Source organism: Egretta garzetta, unplaced genomic scaffold (genome assembly GCF_000687185.1).
Source record: "Egretta garzetta isolate BGI_Z169 unplaced genomic scaffold, ASM68718v1 scaffold56, whole genome shotgun sequence".
Classification (NCBI taxonomy): domain Eukaryota; kingdom Metazoa; phylum Chordata; class Aves; order Pelecaniformes; family Ardeidae; genus Egretta; species Egretta garzetta.
Window position 1 is genome coordinate 6,398,754 of NW_009260182.1, and position 18,977 is coordinate 6,417,730.

The window sequence follows — 18,977 nt, forward strand, 5'->3', positions numbered from 1 at the left end:
TCTTCTTTCTCCTTTTAAGACACTTCTAATCTTTTACTTGGCAATAGATAATTGTCAAATAATAGAATGGCAAACCTGAAAAGGGCGAGAACTGAAAGCCTTCCCAGAAACTCACAGTTGAACAGCATAACTGGCTATCTTGCAACAAAAGACATCATATAAATTGACCCAGAATAAAGATAACTGAATTTAACAAAAAGTCAGTCCGATGGATTGTCCCCATTTACCTGTTGTGGAAGTTCACTGATTAGGTATTGAGCAAATTTTTGCAATTGGTCTCTTTGTAGCCGAGACAAGGACTCAGAAACAGGTGCTCGTAAGCATACCGCAGATGCCTGAAGGAAGAAAAGGAGATACAAACTGCTATTAACAGGTCAGACTTAATGAAGCTGTGTCCACTGAATGGATGAAGTGTCATGAACAGTAGCTATGCTGATGCATATCGTGCTTGGTCTTGATGGACAATTTTTTTTTCTTAATTACATGGTGTGTAGCAGATAAGATGCAAATAAGCTGTCTAGGCTTTATAAAGACTGTTTTTAAGAGTTTCTTTTCAAGGAAACTGCTTTAACAGCTGTGCCTAAGATCTGTTGTTGCTAGCAATTGCACAAATACTGGCAGGGATTTCACAAACAAACCTCTAAAATAGGACATTATACTTTAAGCTTCTGGCAAACCAACCAGCTCTGTGGGGGGCTGTTTCACAGAATCACAACCACTTCATTTATCTCATTAGAGGTTTTTTCTTCAGTCTTAAAATCAGACTCTTTCCATATCTTAGAACAACTTAGACGATAAATAAACCTCACCACTAGTTTCTTAACCTTTTTCACTCTACAGAATAAGAAATGCCCAAATGGCACCTACCTCAAATTTAACCTGGAAACAGGCAAGAGCAGTTTGATAATAAAGATGCTTCTAATACTGATTTGTCTACACAGAGCAATACACCTTGGCTTGTAACCTGCTAGCGTCAGCCATCAGTATATACAAACCTGAAAATCCTTTCGCTATCATTTTTCAGGTAGAAGAAAGGATTGGAAGGGAACGAATTATTTTTGTTTTACACGGGGTCCAAACTTTCTGAGTCTAAACAACATAAATGAAAATTTGTTTCCTATCCTCACTCTCTATACCCACCTTTTAAACCTGGAACTAATAAATCAAAGCAGAACCCATTTTTTTGCCAACTCTCCAGTCCCAAGTACAGAAAGCACACCAATATTCCAATGATTTCACAAGAGTATCAATTTAAGCCTATTACAATTGTCCATTGTGAAATATTAACAAGCTTCAGCAGGTTATTAGCACTTATTTAAGAATCTGGAGTTAATCATAAGCATGTTAGCTATAAAATGTACTGTGACAGCAGAAATTCTTGTTTCTTTCAATCATCTAAGCTTAATCCTTCCTTAAGATGTATTTCTCAGCTTGCCAAAGACTGAGGAAATTAATCTGTATGCAAGACTGAACTCTCAACCTGTGTATTTCATGTTGATTCTATGCAGTTTCACCTGGAGTTGGTTGGGATAAGAAACATCTACTTTTCACTCTATACAAGGCCACACAGAATACAAACAGTCAAATAAAAACATAAACTTAATTGACTGTTTGAAATCTACAAGTCAAAATGACACTTGTCTGCTGCAGTACGTGTTAAAATGAACTGGTGAACATAAAGGCCAACAGTGATCAAAACTACTTTCCTTCTGCACTCTGAACGATCCAACAACCGAAAGAAAGAGCTCTCAAATCCCATATTTACAAAGACTTTTAATAAAAGACTAATTATTGGTGACCTTTCACTCCTTGCAGAACTGAAGAAAGAATGAGTAATTCTAGCATTTAAATGAGAAACGGGAAGGGGCCAGCCAGGACTCTGTATCTACCCTCAGCAATTTGCACATTATCAAAGGACATTCTGCAGTTTAGAGCCTCAGACAATTCACTCTGCAGACTGCAACTGTGAGCGCACATTTGCACAATCTGTAACCAAAAGGAGTGCCAAGAACAATTTCCCTAAAGAGAGTGCATGTTGCATAAAACTGTAATGAGGAGACACTCAGAGAAGATGCCTAGGGGAGAGCAGAACTGTATTTAAAGGCCTACATTGTGTATCCGGAAGAGGCAGAGCGCCACGACGTGAGCACACCACTTGGCCCCAGCTCCGCAGGTACAGCTGCATGACGTGATCCTGCATCGATCAAACATCACTGCCACGTTGTATGCACCTTTGGGTGGCACCATCTGTGGGGGTACCACAGTGGCACTCAGATGGAAACCTGTTAAAATTCAAAAGTCAAAAGTTACTCTTCTGGTGCTTGGGAGCCAGATTCAGGTAGCATGGAAATTTAGGTATGTGCCATTTAAAGAGTGAAATGACGTGTCTAGCAACAACATCCATATAGGGATGGACATGGATCTAGAGACTCCAGCACTTGTTTCCTCCCAATCAGTTACAGCAGAATATTAGCAGAGAGGCATAACATGCTATAAGAGGTTCAGAAATACCAGCTTTTAATATATTAATTTATATATTTACTTCTATTAATATTAAACAAAGAAAAGCAGAACTGGATAAAGCCATCACTGAGAAGTGTGGATTTTTGATCACAGGGTCAAAGCTAGACTACACATATTTTAGGCATGATTTCTACGTTAATTAACTCTGGTAAAGGTGCAGAACAGGCTAGACCTGACTTCTTCAGAATTCCAAGTCAGTCAACTTCCACAATTTTACAGTGAACTAAAGAAGGCAGCACTTACACCTGAACACTTACTATCACCTTGTGGCTTCAGAAGCTACCCGTTTCTCATAAATTATGTACTTCCTCGCAATTTTGTGAATATCCCACTTTTATAAACCTTGTACTCAGAAAACAAAAAACCCCTCTTGCTTAGTCTAAAATCTATGGAAAAGGGAAATTTCAGCAATAACACTTGAATGAATCCAGTCCCCTTAATCTGTGATCAAACAATTAAATTATGAATCTTAACTCAGGCAGGATGACAAAGAACTTTAATGAGGCTTGGCTTTGTGTAAACTCATGTACAATGCATACCAGTTGCAGTTATAATGCAGCCTCCTCTACAGGTAACGGTTATCCAGAGGCACACATATTATGAGCAGGAAAAGGCCATCAGGAGCATGAATCTCCTATTTGTCTTGAAGGTCCCTATCCCCAGTTAATGACCCTCTGCAGCAAGGAGTATCAGCCTTTTTGCCAGTCTCAAATTCACAATGAAGCACAGAAAGCATCTAAGGGGATCAAAGTCATAGCCAAAATTCAGTCCAACAATCTACCTGAAGTGAAAAAATATGGCTTGGGACAGATGAGTGAAACAGTTTCTCCATCATCAATCAGCACAGGGAATTACATTATAAATCCACACTACTAAGTTTTTATTATGATATTGTGAGATTATAATAACAAGGCTGTTCAGGAATGCACGTGACCTACTAAATCCCATTTAAAACAATGTGCACTATTTCTTCCTCAAAATATAATCCCTGTGCCAATACAAACTTGCTCTTACCTTGCTTAACCTTTCTATTTCTCCTGTTCACCAGAATTCAAATCCTCTTCCTGATGTGGGTGATTATTTTGATTAGTACACATAATGCCACCCAAATTCTTCAGCCATTTTAGCAATTGGAACAGAATCAAAACAAAAGAAGGCATTCACCACAAAATTACTGCGCTGCCTATTACTAGCTACAGTTTTAATTTATGTTCCACACTTGGATAATACAACCCAAACAGTTTAGCTAGTCCTTCTGTTATACTAGAAGCATCTCAGACTAATGCCAAAATGCCCTAGTTTTCACAAAAGCAAATTAAGCATCTCACAAATTAGAATTGCAGCAATTCTGTTTCACTGAGAAAAAGTATTCGAAAGGTGTTAGAGAAGAACGGGTCACAGCTATACACTGCCATCAAGCTCCTATCACAAAATTTTTTATTTGTATATGAAGACAGTTAACTGATTAAATGCAAAAAGGGAAGAACAGTTATAAAAAGAAACAAAGAAAATTTAAGGGCATGACAGATCACAAGCTTCATCTTAAACTGTAGCTTGATGAACACATCTGCCACTGACACTGCTAATTCAAGCTGCTCTGCCCAATTCTTTTGCACCACTAGCCTTGCTATTCTGAACAACTTTATGGGATGGCACAGGAAACCATACCAGGAAAAAAATTCTGGATTAAATTAATGGTTACTTTTACCAGGAAAAATACCACAATTCAGTTCACTGCACAGCTTACAAAAGTCTGAGCCTGCAGGGACTGAAAAGGTGACTACAAGGGGGACCATAGTCCTTAGTGTTTACCCCAACACTACTGTTGAAAGAAATGGTCATCGAATTTTACTTGTTTACAGTCAAAGTGCAACCTGATAACAGCTTATTTACTCCATGCATAATAGTACATTACAAAACCACGTCTGTACCAGCAGAATTCATTCTGCAACTGCATATAGCCCACCAGAAAAAAACCAAGATCTATACCCTATTCTTGGCAAGCTTCACTCCCAGAAGACCGCAAGAATGAGCTGTGGGCCAGAGGAATTGCTCTGCCAGGAGTCTCAACCCCTGGCCACCATTTTTCTTAACTGCCCTATGGGCACAGAGCAAGCTTAGTGCTTCTGTGAAAGCACTTATGCTTTTCTACACAGCAAGTGCATCTTACACTTCTTATGAGCACCAGCTTTACTACTCAGGCACAGAACAAGTCTGTCGAGCAGCTAGCACCAATGCTTCAGAAGATCTGTCAGGTACATGCACTGTACAGCATACTCGCTACGCAGAGAGCCCCGGGATGATCTGCTGCACCCATGAAGCAGGTTTTATCACATAGTGAAGAGGGGGTAGCAGCACACTGTCCTCTCTGATACTTAAGACACATGGTTTGAGCAAATGTAAAAGCTGGAACTAATCAACTGCTGTCTAGATAGACTAGGTCCTACAAAATAGAGATGGCTTCTTTTTCAGTCCATAACCTTATCATTCTCACTGCTCTACCCCTGAAACTTAATGGTTCAGGAAAAGTATCCACAAGAAATGTATGCATTTCTTCTTTCAACTGGTTAAAATCCAGTTTTCAGAATTTTAGGATAGCTATGTCAATGTCATTTGCATTTAATATTTGTCATTAAACTAATTTATTGTGCAATTTCAGGTCTGTTCATTAATTTGTCTGAGGTCCTATTAGTCCTCACAATTTCAGGTGGAAATGCACAAATTGGTAATACCCCAAGCTACTCAGTAAGCAACCAGAATGAAAAGATTTAAGTGACCTATGAGTTAACAACACCCTGCTAAGAATAATTCTTGTGATACAACTTCCAAGCTTTCTTCACTGATATTTGGTAGTTCTGATGCACCCGTAACAATGACAGCAAACACACCTCTGCATAGAATTTAAGAACTTTTTCTCTGGCTTTCTCAGGACTAACAGAAATGGGAAAATGAGAGCTGAAAAAAAGCTTTTATACAGGAATGAAAGCAAGGCAATTTTTGACATTTGTTTGGTTTAAACCAAGACAGGAGAATCTCTAAAAAGTGGAGACTTACAAAGCACTGTTCAATGAGATACAAAGTAGAATCCAGACTGAACCTGCTGCTACCTTCCTCATTTGTTAAAAAGAAATTAAGACTATGATAGAAAAACATCCCTTGGAATCAGCAACTACAGCACACCTCTTTGAGAACAGCAATAACATCTTCAGTGCGAGGAGGTGGGTATATGGCTGCTACAAAGGGAATGTGCAGGAGAAGGCCTACGAAAACCAATTCATTGCACATACGTATAGTAGAACACTGTAAAAAAAGTGGGGGTTTGGAATGTGGTGAATAGGGACTATTCTTCAGAAATTATGGAAATGGATTTGCATGTGGACAAGATGACTAAGATCACTCATTTATGTTTTAAAAAAAAAAAATCATATACTGCAAAGGGAAATGTGACAAAAAGAGCACAGAGCACATTTCAAGCTTTGTCCTACTGATCACGATTTCATAATGCACTACCTAATCCCCCTCCAAATCAAGTCCCCTCTCAAGGGCGGCTTCATTTCCTGCGTTTCTTTTCCCATGACAGTATAGGAAACTCCAAACTGCAACAACACACCTTAAAATCATTTGGAGTAGACAACTGAAATTACATCCACCCCATCTGTACTGCCCAACTTCTGGGCTGCTACTCATGAAAAAAAAAAATAAAAATCCCTCCATTAGATAAAGTTCCTCTACTGATGAGGAAACAATGTTACTATTTAAACAAAGTTACTTCCTTCCCCTCCACACACAATCTTTTGTCAAGAAGCCCAGTTGCTATATGGGTACTCGAGAAGTTCCTCCCCTGTATCATTCACCACCACCTCTTTTTCCCTCCTCCTCCCCTCCTCCCCCAAGCACAGGTTTTGCACTAATATTCCTTGCCTTTGTTCATTTACCCTGCTTTACACCTCCTTGCTTTTTTATTACTGAAACAGGTTTTGACTGCACTTTTAGAGCTGTATATTAAATATTCTGCTCTTTTCCATTGTGAAAGTCCCAGGAATTACTGAATTTCAGCCAGTTACATTTTAACTCATTTTGTCTCTCAAACATTTGCCTTCCTGAAGTTCAGCAGATGCCCTAGAGGCCTCTCTCAGCATTTCAGTCCTGACATCAAGAGCTTATGAATGCACTCAAAAGTCAGCTTAATCCTATTTAGCTCAATTTCGTTGAAGTTTGAAAATTACTATCTGGTCTCACTGACAAGTCAATATACCTTACACATGAGGAAGTACTTCACTTCCATTGCCAAGAATTCTTGCTATTTTTATTACAGTAGACAACAGACTGGGTAAAATCCTTTCAGATGCTTTACCCTCTATTCAGATAACAGTTCATCAGTCTCTTGCAATTTGCGTATCTCAGTGACTGTCTCCTCCTCTTTTCGTTCTCCCCAAACTTTTACATTACAAGCCCCTTTTATTCCCTTTTTGAGGGTCCTTTACCTAAATTTTTTCATTCCACTGATCACAGAGGGTTAAGTATTACTGGTACTAAGAACTAAACAGGCCCATAAAAGTCCCTGTCCCTCATCACAGCAAAATACAGGAAGTTTCTTCCTTAACATTTTTATATTATCATTTTTCTTATTACAACCAAGCTCAGTTCCCACATGCCAATTAATATTCTAATTCTGAAGCTTACACTTGCAGAAAAAACAACACATCTGCATTCAATTGACATGGCCCACCTTGACATACCAGTGTCTTTATTTCACATAATGCCCTCCTGCCTAACAGCTGTCACTGGAAAAGCCAACTCAATTTTCTTCTTTACTTCAAAGGATTTAATGAAAAATCCAGAGTCCAATTCTTTGTTTAAGATAAGATTAGTTTCTACAACCAGGAGACATAAAAAGAACAAGATAAGTGAGGAGAAGTGGTAAAACCAGCTGTCCAGCAACAGGGATTTCCTTCTGCCAATATACTCCATGAGTAACTGGATTATTAATACAACTCTTTTGCTACAAGAATAATTAAACCTTGCAAACTTCCTCTCTGCCATACATGAACTTTAGGCAAGGCATTCATTTGATCAGACCACTAGAAAACCAAGTTCTCTTTATCAATAAGGAATTTAAGCATTGTGGAGACAGGCATTCTATCCATTTTTATCCAAAACAGAGACATATTAAGGATCTAGTTTGCAGAACATTTCTGGCTTTTCAGTCAGTTTCACAGCTGAGCTGATCGAGGCTGAAATAAACACAGTATTTAGCTCAAGACATTACAAAGAATGTATGTGGCAGGGAGTTCAGTCTAGGATGCCAGAAAAGCTCATTTTGAGACATGGTCATACCACTGCTGTCCCATTACAGATATGGTTTTGGGAATCAGAAATATCTAGAGACGTGGAGCTGCAATGTTCTTACCTATCTGGAGAGGGTCTTTGACAGCCCTCACCCGGAAGAGCTGCTCCCCTCGCTGGAACTCATCTGCACTGCCATTCGCCAAACACGAGTACAATCTGCAAGAGATACACGTAACACGTCAAGATCAGTCTTTTCCTGAGAAACTTCACATTATTATCCTTTTATTGACACGGCTTTTGAAAAATCTTTACTATCTTCGTCTTTAAGATGAAGCCCAGCTCATTTCTGCCACTTCTCCATTACAATTCAACCATAAAAATAGTTAGCCTCTTCCTAACTGGATTTTTGTGTATAGACACTGCATTTCTAGGAATTTCAACCTAAGGCTCTGAAATACAAATTCATTCATAACATAAAATTAAGCTTTTACATACAGTATAATGTAAATTCAAGGTCCAATGTTAGTGTGCCACAGTAGAAACTTCTTGTACTTCTAGATGAGTTACCTGCATGCTCACGTGAGGTTTTTTTTACATCTGTGCTCATTGGAATAATGAACACGTATAACCAGCTGGCTTGCTCTATTCCCCCACAGGTGATCTTACTAATTACATCAGCACTTCTGACATTACCTCCCCTATCTGATACCAGAACATTAGGGGAATGCATCTAAGAACTTTCAGGATGATTCTTTCTAAAAGAGCACAGTATCACTACTTCACAGCAAAATTCTGAATGCACAGTTACATGGGTAGGCCTCCTATAGTATAAAAGCTAGCAAAAATACCTCAGTAAAGGATTTAAAAGGACAGAGTTTTTGACTACGTATGTGGAAACATAAGAAATATAGTCATCTCCCTGTATCCACTCTGAGCACTGATGTACTCAGCAAATTCTGATTCTCCTACTGGCACCAATGAAAGGCTTGCACAGCAAGCCCTCCCCAGCTATTTCTGAGCCCAGTTAAAGCTCTGACTCAAGCAACAGATTCAAACTGGAAAGAATACTGCACAAGAAAGACAATGAAGTCCTGGAGCATGCCTAAAGAAGGGCAACAAAGCTGATGAAGAGCCTAGAGCACAAGCCTTATGAGGAGCAGCTGAGGGAACGGGGATTCTTCGGCCTGGGGAAAAGGAGGCTGAGGGCAGACCATATCGCTCTCTACAACTGCCTGAAAGGAGGGTGTAGTGAGGTGGGTGTTGGTCTCTTCTACCAAGTAACAAGTGATAGGACAAGAGGAAATGGCCTCAAGTTGCGCTGGGGGAGGTTTAGATTGGATATTAGGAAAAAAAGGGTTATCAAGCATTGGAACAGGCTGCCCAGGGAAGTCGTGGAGTCCCCATTCCAGGAGGTATTTAAAAGACATGTAGGTGTGGTGCTTAGGGACATGGCTTAGTGGTGGACATGGCAGTGTTAGGTTTATGGTTGGACTCTATGATCTTAAAGGTCTTTCCCAACCTAAACAATTCTATGATTCTATAAGGACAGAACTCTACAAACAAGTTACTGTCAAACAAACTAAAGGGTGCATTGCTTTATCATTTACACACAGAACCTTCACGTGCATGTGCTTTTCTGGGGACATATGCAGGGCAGCTCACCCCAAAATAAAACCTCGTATCATAGCATATTCCACAGCAACCCATCCATGTATTACAAAACACACCGGAGAACAGCAGAAGCAGCAAATATATGGGACATCAAATGGACAACAATTCTCCTCTAGTGAACAGAACTTCTCCTTAATTGTCAGTGAAACAGAAATAGTATTCATTACCTGATATCTTCCTCATTTTCTGGGAAACTCCAGAAGGCGATCCGAAGCTGCAGTTGCTCAGGCACTGGAGGATAAACTTTCTCCACCACCTCGAATGGAATGTGAAATGCAACCTGTTTTGCAGACAGTTCCACCAATGGGATCACCAGCCCATCTAGCAAGACAAGAAACAAAATGCAATTAGCCATTCGGAGAACAAAACTCATGAAAGGCTAAAGAGATCCGAGCAGGGAGCTCTTCTACTTCCTCTCTTATCTCACCAAGTTCAAGGACCAATTTTGACAGACAGTAAAAGGCAGCACAGAAATTTTCTGAAGAATTGCCTGCCAACTTTATGTTTGTTTTCAGCCCCCTAGGGCATGGGTACACAGGAGAGCTACATTAGCTTAGCAGATATCAGTGACTCGAACTTTGTCTCCTGACAGAACTGAAACCACTTAGTGAGACTTAAGGTAACCAAATATTTTTCACACATTTCTGTTAGAATATGGCAGCAACATCCTGTGAATGCCAGGTGATTACACAGAGAAGAACTATTACAGTGTATATGCACAAGACAGCAACGGAAATGTTATCCAGGAACCCTAGCATTGACTTTTTTGGCAACATTGAGTGTTCGGCGATTTACAAGATTTTAATTTCAGTTAGTATTTGTTGTTTTATTCCCTTCACCACCACCTTCTGTATGATATCTGTCTTTATATTTCAAGTTCTTTATAGAAGCAACTGGGAATTCACATGTTTGTACAGTGCTGACCACACTAAGCCCATGAGGGTCTTAACTGAAGGCACCAAGAGCTTTATACAAATACATTTAACCACCACCTTTCTACCAGACTAGCTCCACTTCTTATGTTTTTAAGTGCAGATTAAGATTTCTTATCATCAGGCTATGGGAGCCTTATGTTTCTGCTTCGCTCTGAGCTAGATTACACTCTCTACAAAATGCCAGACTTGTCTTATCTGCAAGCACCTCACTGCTTTACTGAGATCACTCCTGATCCATCACTACAGCAGCCTTGGTCTCCCCATCTTCCAAGCCCTGTTGCCAAGAGCCTAATTAATTCAGTTTCAGATATTCAATGTTATGACTCTTCACCTCCCTAACCAGCTTCTAAAACACCACTGGAAGCCAGAATGTAAACCAATCTGGCCCTCAGCTTTCCCTCCCCACCAGCCTCCAGGCAACATATCAAAGGAAAACTTAAGCCCTGATGTCAGTAAGCGTTTTCTCACCCTCTGCCTAGAGACGCCCTCCAGTCCGAACAGCTGGGAACCAGATAGCAAGGGAGAGGGCTTTGAAAGTGCATGCACACAGCAAAGCAGCCAACATCTCCCCCAGTACTGAGCAGACCTGTCAAATGGAAGGATTGCATAAATATGGAAAGAAAATACAGTTTTCAAACATCCACATTTATCATTTTTTGATTGCAGTGAAATTAGATTCATTAGGGAGCATTCACTTCTTCCAGATAGAGTCAGCCTTTTACTATCAAGATTATTTCTCCATCACTAGTGACTTTTACTCTGTGTTACAGGCAGAGCCTCAGTTTTACAGTGCTACAATCCCATCCACAAATGTGAGAGCAGCAGATTGTAAAATGAACAACAATGGAGAAGTGGAGTGTCCATTTCTCTACAGCTAGCAGATAAACAAGATTTTGGCAGAAAAGTCATCTCATTTCCACTTTTGACAACCAGAACAGGTGTAAAGCTTTCATCAAGTCACTAAAAAAAATTACTATTTTTAATTAGTCACTAAAAAACCTTACTATTTTAATTAGTGCAACGTAGTCAAATATCATTGCTGCTACTACAGTAGTAGTAGATACCACAGAAGGTCCAAATGAAGGCACTTTAATACTTAAAATTACTCTGAGCAATGAAAGGAGAAATATTTCTTGGGGTTTTAACTGCATGTTTTGGATAGAGGCACTTTATCCAAGTCTTTCATTACACAATACTAGAAGAGAGATAACATCTAAACAACCTCTACAAGGTACAAGACTCAAAAGAAGTCTTCAGTACCGCGTGAAATGCCTGCACATTCTTCAAAAAGCTACAAGCCTGCAGCCTGGATGGTATTCCTTTTTACAAGGATTTGGTGCTAGGTATGAAGGTCAGATTAGAAATGCTAAAGACAGACTGAGTTGACAATAAAGCAGCAAAGGCAAAAGCATTCTGCTTATTATTCTATCAGTACACCTTACTCTTAAAAATAATTTACTTTACTGTTGCAATGGACTAGGAAACACATGCAACCAGTTACCAGGTCTCAGTGGTACTAGTGGAGTAGTACTGGTACTAGGAGCAGTAGTACAATCATTGCAATTACCCTCCAATCCCTCCATTACATAGTATGGCTGTTCTCCTTCAAGCTAATCTAAACTAGCTCAAGAAAAATACTTTTGGAAGTGTTACTGAAATTACCTCTCCTGAGAAAACATTTCTTCCAAGTAGGAAGACAACATGAGCCCTCCTCATCTGCTCCAGTGCAAGTCAGCCAGCTTGATCTTAACAGTTTTACACCGTGAACTAAAGTAAGAGGCTGACTTTGCACTGAACTCATTAAGTGATTCATCAGCTGTATGGCATTAGCAGTAATCAGCAGAAGACAGGTGGCCAATTATCTGGCATACCTATCATAACCCACAGTCAGGCATTCACAGCACACAGCTCAGACATTTTCAGAATAAGGTGAAAGCAGTAAAACCGGTGGGGAAAAAAATAAACTAAAAAAGCAATAACCTTATCTATAAGACCATGCATCTCTCTAAAATGCTGAATTTTCTATAAAGAAAAAGAGTCATGGTAAAGAAATGATAGGAGATAATGGAAAAGTATAAAATAATTTTTCAATGATACTTTAAGGGCAGGTGAATTCACAGTAGCTGACTTGGCACACAGTGTAAATACTAAAATTAAGAAGTTAAAATTCCCTAAGTTTCAAGGGGGTAGTACCCTATGTAGCCAAGGTGAGAGAAACGTTTATCAAGGATGTGACTCACAGCATCAGAGGGTCTTTTCCCATTAGGCCTCCTGTAAAGCCAGCTGGACAGTCTGAGTTAGGTGCTTAAATTAGACTCTGAATACTCTCCTTTGAGTCCTAAACAAAGAGAGATCCATTCAAAAAATTTATCTCTAGATACACAAATCCAGGGTTGGTGGATTCATACCTACTTATATCAAAAAGTATTATCAATGAGACAGACAAAAGGTACTCTCAGGTACTATAATAAATATATTCTGAGCAAGAAAAGAAAGTAAGTCTGCTAACAAAAGAAAAGGAGAAAGCATCACAACTTCTGCTCAGAAAGCAAAGATAAGGACAGCAAGGAGATTGCAAATTTAATACAAAATTGATACAGTAATGAAATCAATGTTGTAATACAAAACTGACAAATCTGCAAGATAAATCTATCCAAGGGAGAAGGCCATTTTAAATTGTGAAGCAAAACTAGCAAGAATCCCTGCTTCCTCTTGGGAAGCAAACATGATGACCCAAGCAGAACAAAGGAAGCATATCAAGTCTTGAAGAATAAAGACACAGGCAAAGCATAAGCAACGTCAAAAAATTCTCACTTACAGGCTAAATGACTAGCAAAACCCAGGTCAGGAAGGGATTTTGAGAGGCCATCTAATCTATACCTCCTACCTAAGAGGCAGGGTTAAGCATTATCTAAACCATTCTGAATAAATCACATCTCATCTATTTACTGGCACATGGAACACAGCTTTTTGCTACTGTTCTATGTGAATCATAGGTTCAATTTTTATAGCCATTTTATAACAACTAAAACTTTAGCACAGACATGATTATTCCTGCCAGAACAACAACAACAACAAAAGAACCCCAACCCCAAAACAGCCAACACAAGCTATGCACACAAACATGCATTTTCACCAGTGGGAACAACTTCTGCGCCAGCAGGGCTCACTGACATAGGAATGCATGTGTAGCCACATTGCTTAACCTTTCCTAGTATCGGGTAGGCTGTAACAAGTCACAGCCAACAGTTATTCATAAAACCAGATCATGTTCAAACTGAGCTGTTACTCTTTCCATACAATAATGGAGTTTCCATGATAGACAGGATAGAGAAGAAACTGCCTGAATAATCAGCAAAATAGGAGCCATGAGAATACCAAAGGGCTATTAAATGGAACTGAAAGAAAAATGGAACTGGAAGAAAAACCAACTGGGCCAAGCATTGAATGTATTTGTTATCTAATTACATTATTTCCATTAGGTTACTTTCATTTGACACACATCTCTAAAAATAAACTGTATGTACAAGTGAATGAATACAAATGCAAGTGAACAAATCTCACAGCAAGAGATAAGACAGTGCAAAGACAGGACACATCGCTTTTGCTATATATACTTTAAGAAAAACGGCATGTTAAGCTGCATTATCTTTTTAGAGAGGAGTCTATAGCTTTGATTTTATAGCTATCCCTGGTCCCCACCTCACATTTCCCTTCACCTTTCCTGCTGGCTTCAGTCCAAAACGTAACAGCACAGAACAAAGTAATACAACTATACCCAGAACAAGGAGATGAATAAAATTAAGTGAAGCATTTCTGATATGATATCAGAAGCTGAAGTGAGAATAGTAGAACTAACAGGAAATAAGCAGAGTGCAATCTTGACCAGTGAAGTAGGTATGTGGGGGTGTTATAAAACCTGTTCTACAAATCTAATTTAAAAAATGGTAAATATCACCTTGGTTTTTGCAGGATTGCCATGTAGAAAGATAACTCTGTTACTGTAGAACGCACTTTAAGCATTTCTGCTTGTTTTATTTTAGTTAAGTGCCTATCAGTAAAATGCCCCTTGACTTAAGTCAGTGACATATTCTCTCTCTGATACTGCTTAAAACCAAAAAGTGCTGAGAACTCTCAAATACGGGCAAGCAGAGCAAGCATCACATTTAACCATAACATACCTAATTCAAAATTCTTCAAAAATATTTGGTTTCTTATTGTTTTCTATTTTTTGTACATTTCCTTCTAAAATTCTGCTGCTGTTTTTACTTTATTCTCTTGTTCTTTTTTTCCTTTCCAGGAATTTATTCTCAGAGTTGATGTCTTCAAGAATTACATGCAAGAGCAATATATTCCTTCAGGTCTCAAACTCTGCAACAAACATCAGAAAACTTCACCTTTGCCTCGAACTCTGTAATACTCTGAGGTGAATGCTCTGAATGTACTTAAAAAAACAGTTTCCCAAGCTGAACATCGCAAAATGAAGCGTAAGCTTTTTAATTCAAAATTTACTCTTCATTTCAAATAAATTAGATCCAAGGTATTCAAGCCATTATTTATACTTCTTTACTTGTTCTTCTTCCATTTTACCGCATAATCAGCATCCTGTAAAAAGTAACATATTTTTAAAAATAAACACAATTCACCTCTGAACTGAGGATAAGATACATAGTATGTAACAGAAGCATGTTGCAAAAGTCTGAAAATAAGATATTTTCTCTTCTTTTAAATGCATTTCTCATCCAAAGCTCCACCCACAAGGCTCATTAACTTTAGTTCTCTTTTCAGAGAGGAATTCAATTAAGAGCAGAACTGATTCAATGGGTCACAGACACACGACCACCACCACCAGTCAGTTTTCTGTCACATTAACATTTTGCCCAGGTAGGTCCCAGCTATACGAAGTCATCAGAAAGGGAATATCTTCAAGAAGTGTTGAACTAATACACTTGCAGCCTATGTAAGCAGTAAGGGTACATTTCTGTCCACTTGCTGGCTTGTGGCTTTCAAGCACAGACTTGTGAGATGGGTAGCTAATACCCATCCCATATAATTTCCCAAACCTCAGGCAACATTATAAAAAAAATATAGCACATTATAACACACTAGAAATAAGAATACATAGAAATGGTGGAATATCAAAAGCATCCTTGAATGGTCTTGGGATTACAATCTTGGGAGTAAATCAGACGCAGTACAATTAAATGTAAGCTTCATGATGCAGACATGAACAGGATAGCTACGTTTGCAAAGAGATAAAGGAAAAGTTCTCCACTTGACTAGAAGAGATATTGCAGTCACTCTAGTCTGTGCCTGTAAAACTTGGAACGTACGAATTACTGAACCACAGCCACTGAGCTCCAGAAGGACACGAAATACTTAATGTAAAAAAAGCAACCAAAATAGCTAACGTAATTTTAGAAGGCAGAGAAGAGAGAGAGAGAACATACAAGCACTTAAAACAATAGAAGTATTCACCTTTAAATACTCATGCCAAAATGGTTGTACTCTTTTCAAACCACACAGCTGGTCTCAGTGGTGTTCACAGTGGGCACATACACACACACATCACCGATTGCTCCAGAACAACTGGAGCTAATGGGTGCTCTTATGGTAGCCCAGCAGACATGCCAAGTACTGAACAGGCACCAAGGATTAACTTTCTTGCCCCAAATACAAGAGAAGAAACCAAACTGACAAGCCGAGAGGTGAGGACCCCAAAACTCAACCAAGACTCTGCAATGCCAGACCCTGACAGCTGAACGGACACAAGGAGCTGCCCCCACACCCAGTCCTGGTCTAGCTTGACTACGTGCAGAATGAAGCATCCAAAAAGCTGAAGACACGGTGTAATATTCCAGTACTGACTCCCAGTTGTCTTGAGTTAGCATTCCTCTGTTTCAGATTAATAATTCCACGCCATCCTACCCTGAGGGAAAAAGAACCCACAACGTTCCTTGTAAAAAACAAGCAAACCACAGTATTGCTAAAAAATAGGAGTTTATTTTCCTTTTACAGATTAAGGAAACCGATGCAAAGATACATGTTCCTGGTTCCTTGACTTTTCAAACAGTGTCAATCTTAAGAAAATAAGCGACTCCTTTACACTGGAACACCTGCTGTACCAAGCCAGACTAAAGTTTCAGCTATTCGTTTCTCAGAAGCTACCCATTCCAAACCAATTCCCTGCAAAACACCTCAGCATTCATAAAGCCAGCTGCAACAACAAATGGAGAACCATAGACTCCAGAAAAATGCCTTTAGTGGAATTAATCTCTAAGTTTTTCACATGCTGTGACAGACCAAGAAGGTTAGGTAAGACAAGAATAGGGATCAAGTGATGGAGAAAGGATGCTACAGACCCTGCTGCTAACTTATTTTTAATCAAGCTTGCTTAGAAAAGATGACTTGCGGGCTCCTTTGGGTTTGTTTTCTCTCAGTGTTTTTGTATTTTTTAAAACATCCACAGACTCGTAACAGGTTTGCAAGTGCAGCTAAACTGATCTAGAAAAAACAGCAAGGGCAGGGCACTGTAATGCAATCATCAGGTATTTCAGGCAAAGTTAGCCACAGGAAAAACTCTACAAACATGGGTTTCTCCACTAGGTTTGTACAGCAGGATGATATTCTCCCTGTGCAAGATGAAAAAAAAAAAAATATATATATATACACACACACACATATATAGAGATCTTTTTTTTTTTTTTTAATAACTGAAAACAGCCCTAGAGAGAACTAAGTGATCAACAAACAAGCAAAAATTTGTCCAGAGGACAAATCAAGATTCAGTTTGAATCACTAGTACATAGATTTGCCCACAGGATAAAGCAAACAAAAAAGAACTATCAGGGTTACTTGGTTATATTTTTCTGTCCATGTAATTCACATCTTAAATTTGCACGTTACCCTTCTTACTGCCTGTAAATAGCGCAGAACTCTCAGGAAGGAAAGTTATCAAATAATTCTGTTTTAAATTTAGGAACATGTCTGCTTCTCTTGTTTGCAGTTTTCTTCCTCCTCCTCCTCCACTGCTACTACCCCCGCAAGCTTACTAACAGTATTAAAACCCTAATGGGATCTGTGTTTACAAGACTTTCTTATACCTCTTATTTCCCCACCTAGAGTTATACAACTCTGTCTGAATCCCACAACCATTTTGCAGCGGTGAAATTACACTGAGAATAATGTCACAGGGTAGCAAATGCAGAGAGATATTAACACCACATTGAAAGCGAAAAGAAGAATTGGGGGAGGCCTACATCAGCCCCAAGCCACAGAATGACATTTTTATGTACAAAACAGTTGAGAAGATGAATAAGCAACAGAACTTTTTCATTAGCTTTTACTGGATAAGACTGATGAGATTCATAGCCAAAACCCGTTAAAAATACAAATCCCAGATGGGCAGATTACGGGCCAGAATTGGAAACCTCACGCTTAACCGACAAACTGCAGCAACTATTACTACACAAATTCCATTACAACCATCACAATAACATTTTAAGCATGGGGTTTTTTTCATCCAATGCAGAAAGGTTTGTTTTATCACAGAATGGTGTCCAATTCACCCCCAAAGTCTCCACCATCTACAGCAAAGCCATAGCACAGAGTCAAATTTCAGCTCAGTTTGATTTCTGAAAACTGCTTAAGGCTACAGCACAAACAGCTCATACAAGTAAGTCAAAATATTTTAATAGCTCAAACTATCTTGTTGTTGCTGTATTTACATTTCCCTTCAAAACCAGAGATGTATATTATTTGGCTGACTGCATAAACGTATCCTGACACCACAACTTCTGTCTCCGAGATTAAGGCATTTTAGGAAACAAGAATTAGTTTATAAGGCAGACCTTAAAATACATCAACATACAAAAAAAATAATACTCATTTTTTATTTTGCACACAAGCCCTTTAGATTTAGAATACAATACTAAATCACATCATGGATTTGGAGTGGAGTGGTTTGGGTTTTTTCAAGTGTCAGTAATTTTAAACCTTTGTTTAAGGCTTGCAGTTCCCCTTCTGGTCATCTGAATTATTAAAAAAACATTTCTGACAAACCCATTTCACCATGGTTTTCTACACTCACTCTCTGCATGCATGTAGAGCTAAAAAAATCCGACCAAAACATAGTTGACTTAACTTTGCTCACCTGTGGAGAAACAGCATCTCCATCATGCTAACATTAAGCATAAAGACTGTATCCCAAAACAATTTTTGTTAAAGAATCTGAGCACCTAACAGAGGAGGGATCCCTCTAACTCAGCTCGACTCTTGCTGTTTCAGTATTAGACTGAGTTAAAATGTATTTTATCTTTATGTTATTATTTTTGAAGTTACATCTTTTAAATCATAAAGTTTCTGAGTATTATGCCAACCCCTGGTGACACTTCCACAAGATTTTGTGAGGCATAAAAAAGAAAGATAAAGCTGGTGAGGCTTTACAATGCTAAGCAATAACCAACAAAAGAACTAAAACTTAGAAGATGCATGACATGTATACCATCCCAGAGTCCTAACCCACTAAGAGTTTAAATCAGTAAGAGTATACCAAAAATC

At 38.8% G+C, this 18,977-nt stretch overlaps 1 protein-coding gene across 1 annotated transcript in view; it reads right to left on the reverse strand.

Moving 5' to 3' along the window:
- ZSWIM8 (zinc finger SWIM-type containing 8) overlaps positions 1–18,977 on the reverse strand; it is a 68,831-nt gene that overhangs the window by 35,550 nt on the left and 14,304 nt on the right. Inside the window, 4 exon segments of the mRNA XM_035897324.1 lie at positions 228–335; positions 2,110–2,282; positions 7,934–8,028; positions 9,651–9,804. Of these exon segments, the coding sequence (XP_035753217.1) occupies positions 228–335; positions 2,110–2,282; positions 7,934–8,028; positions 9,651–9,804 (530 nt within the window).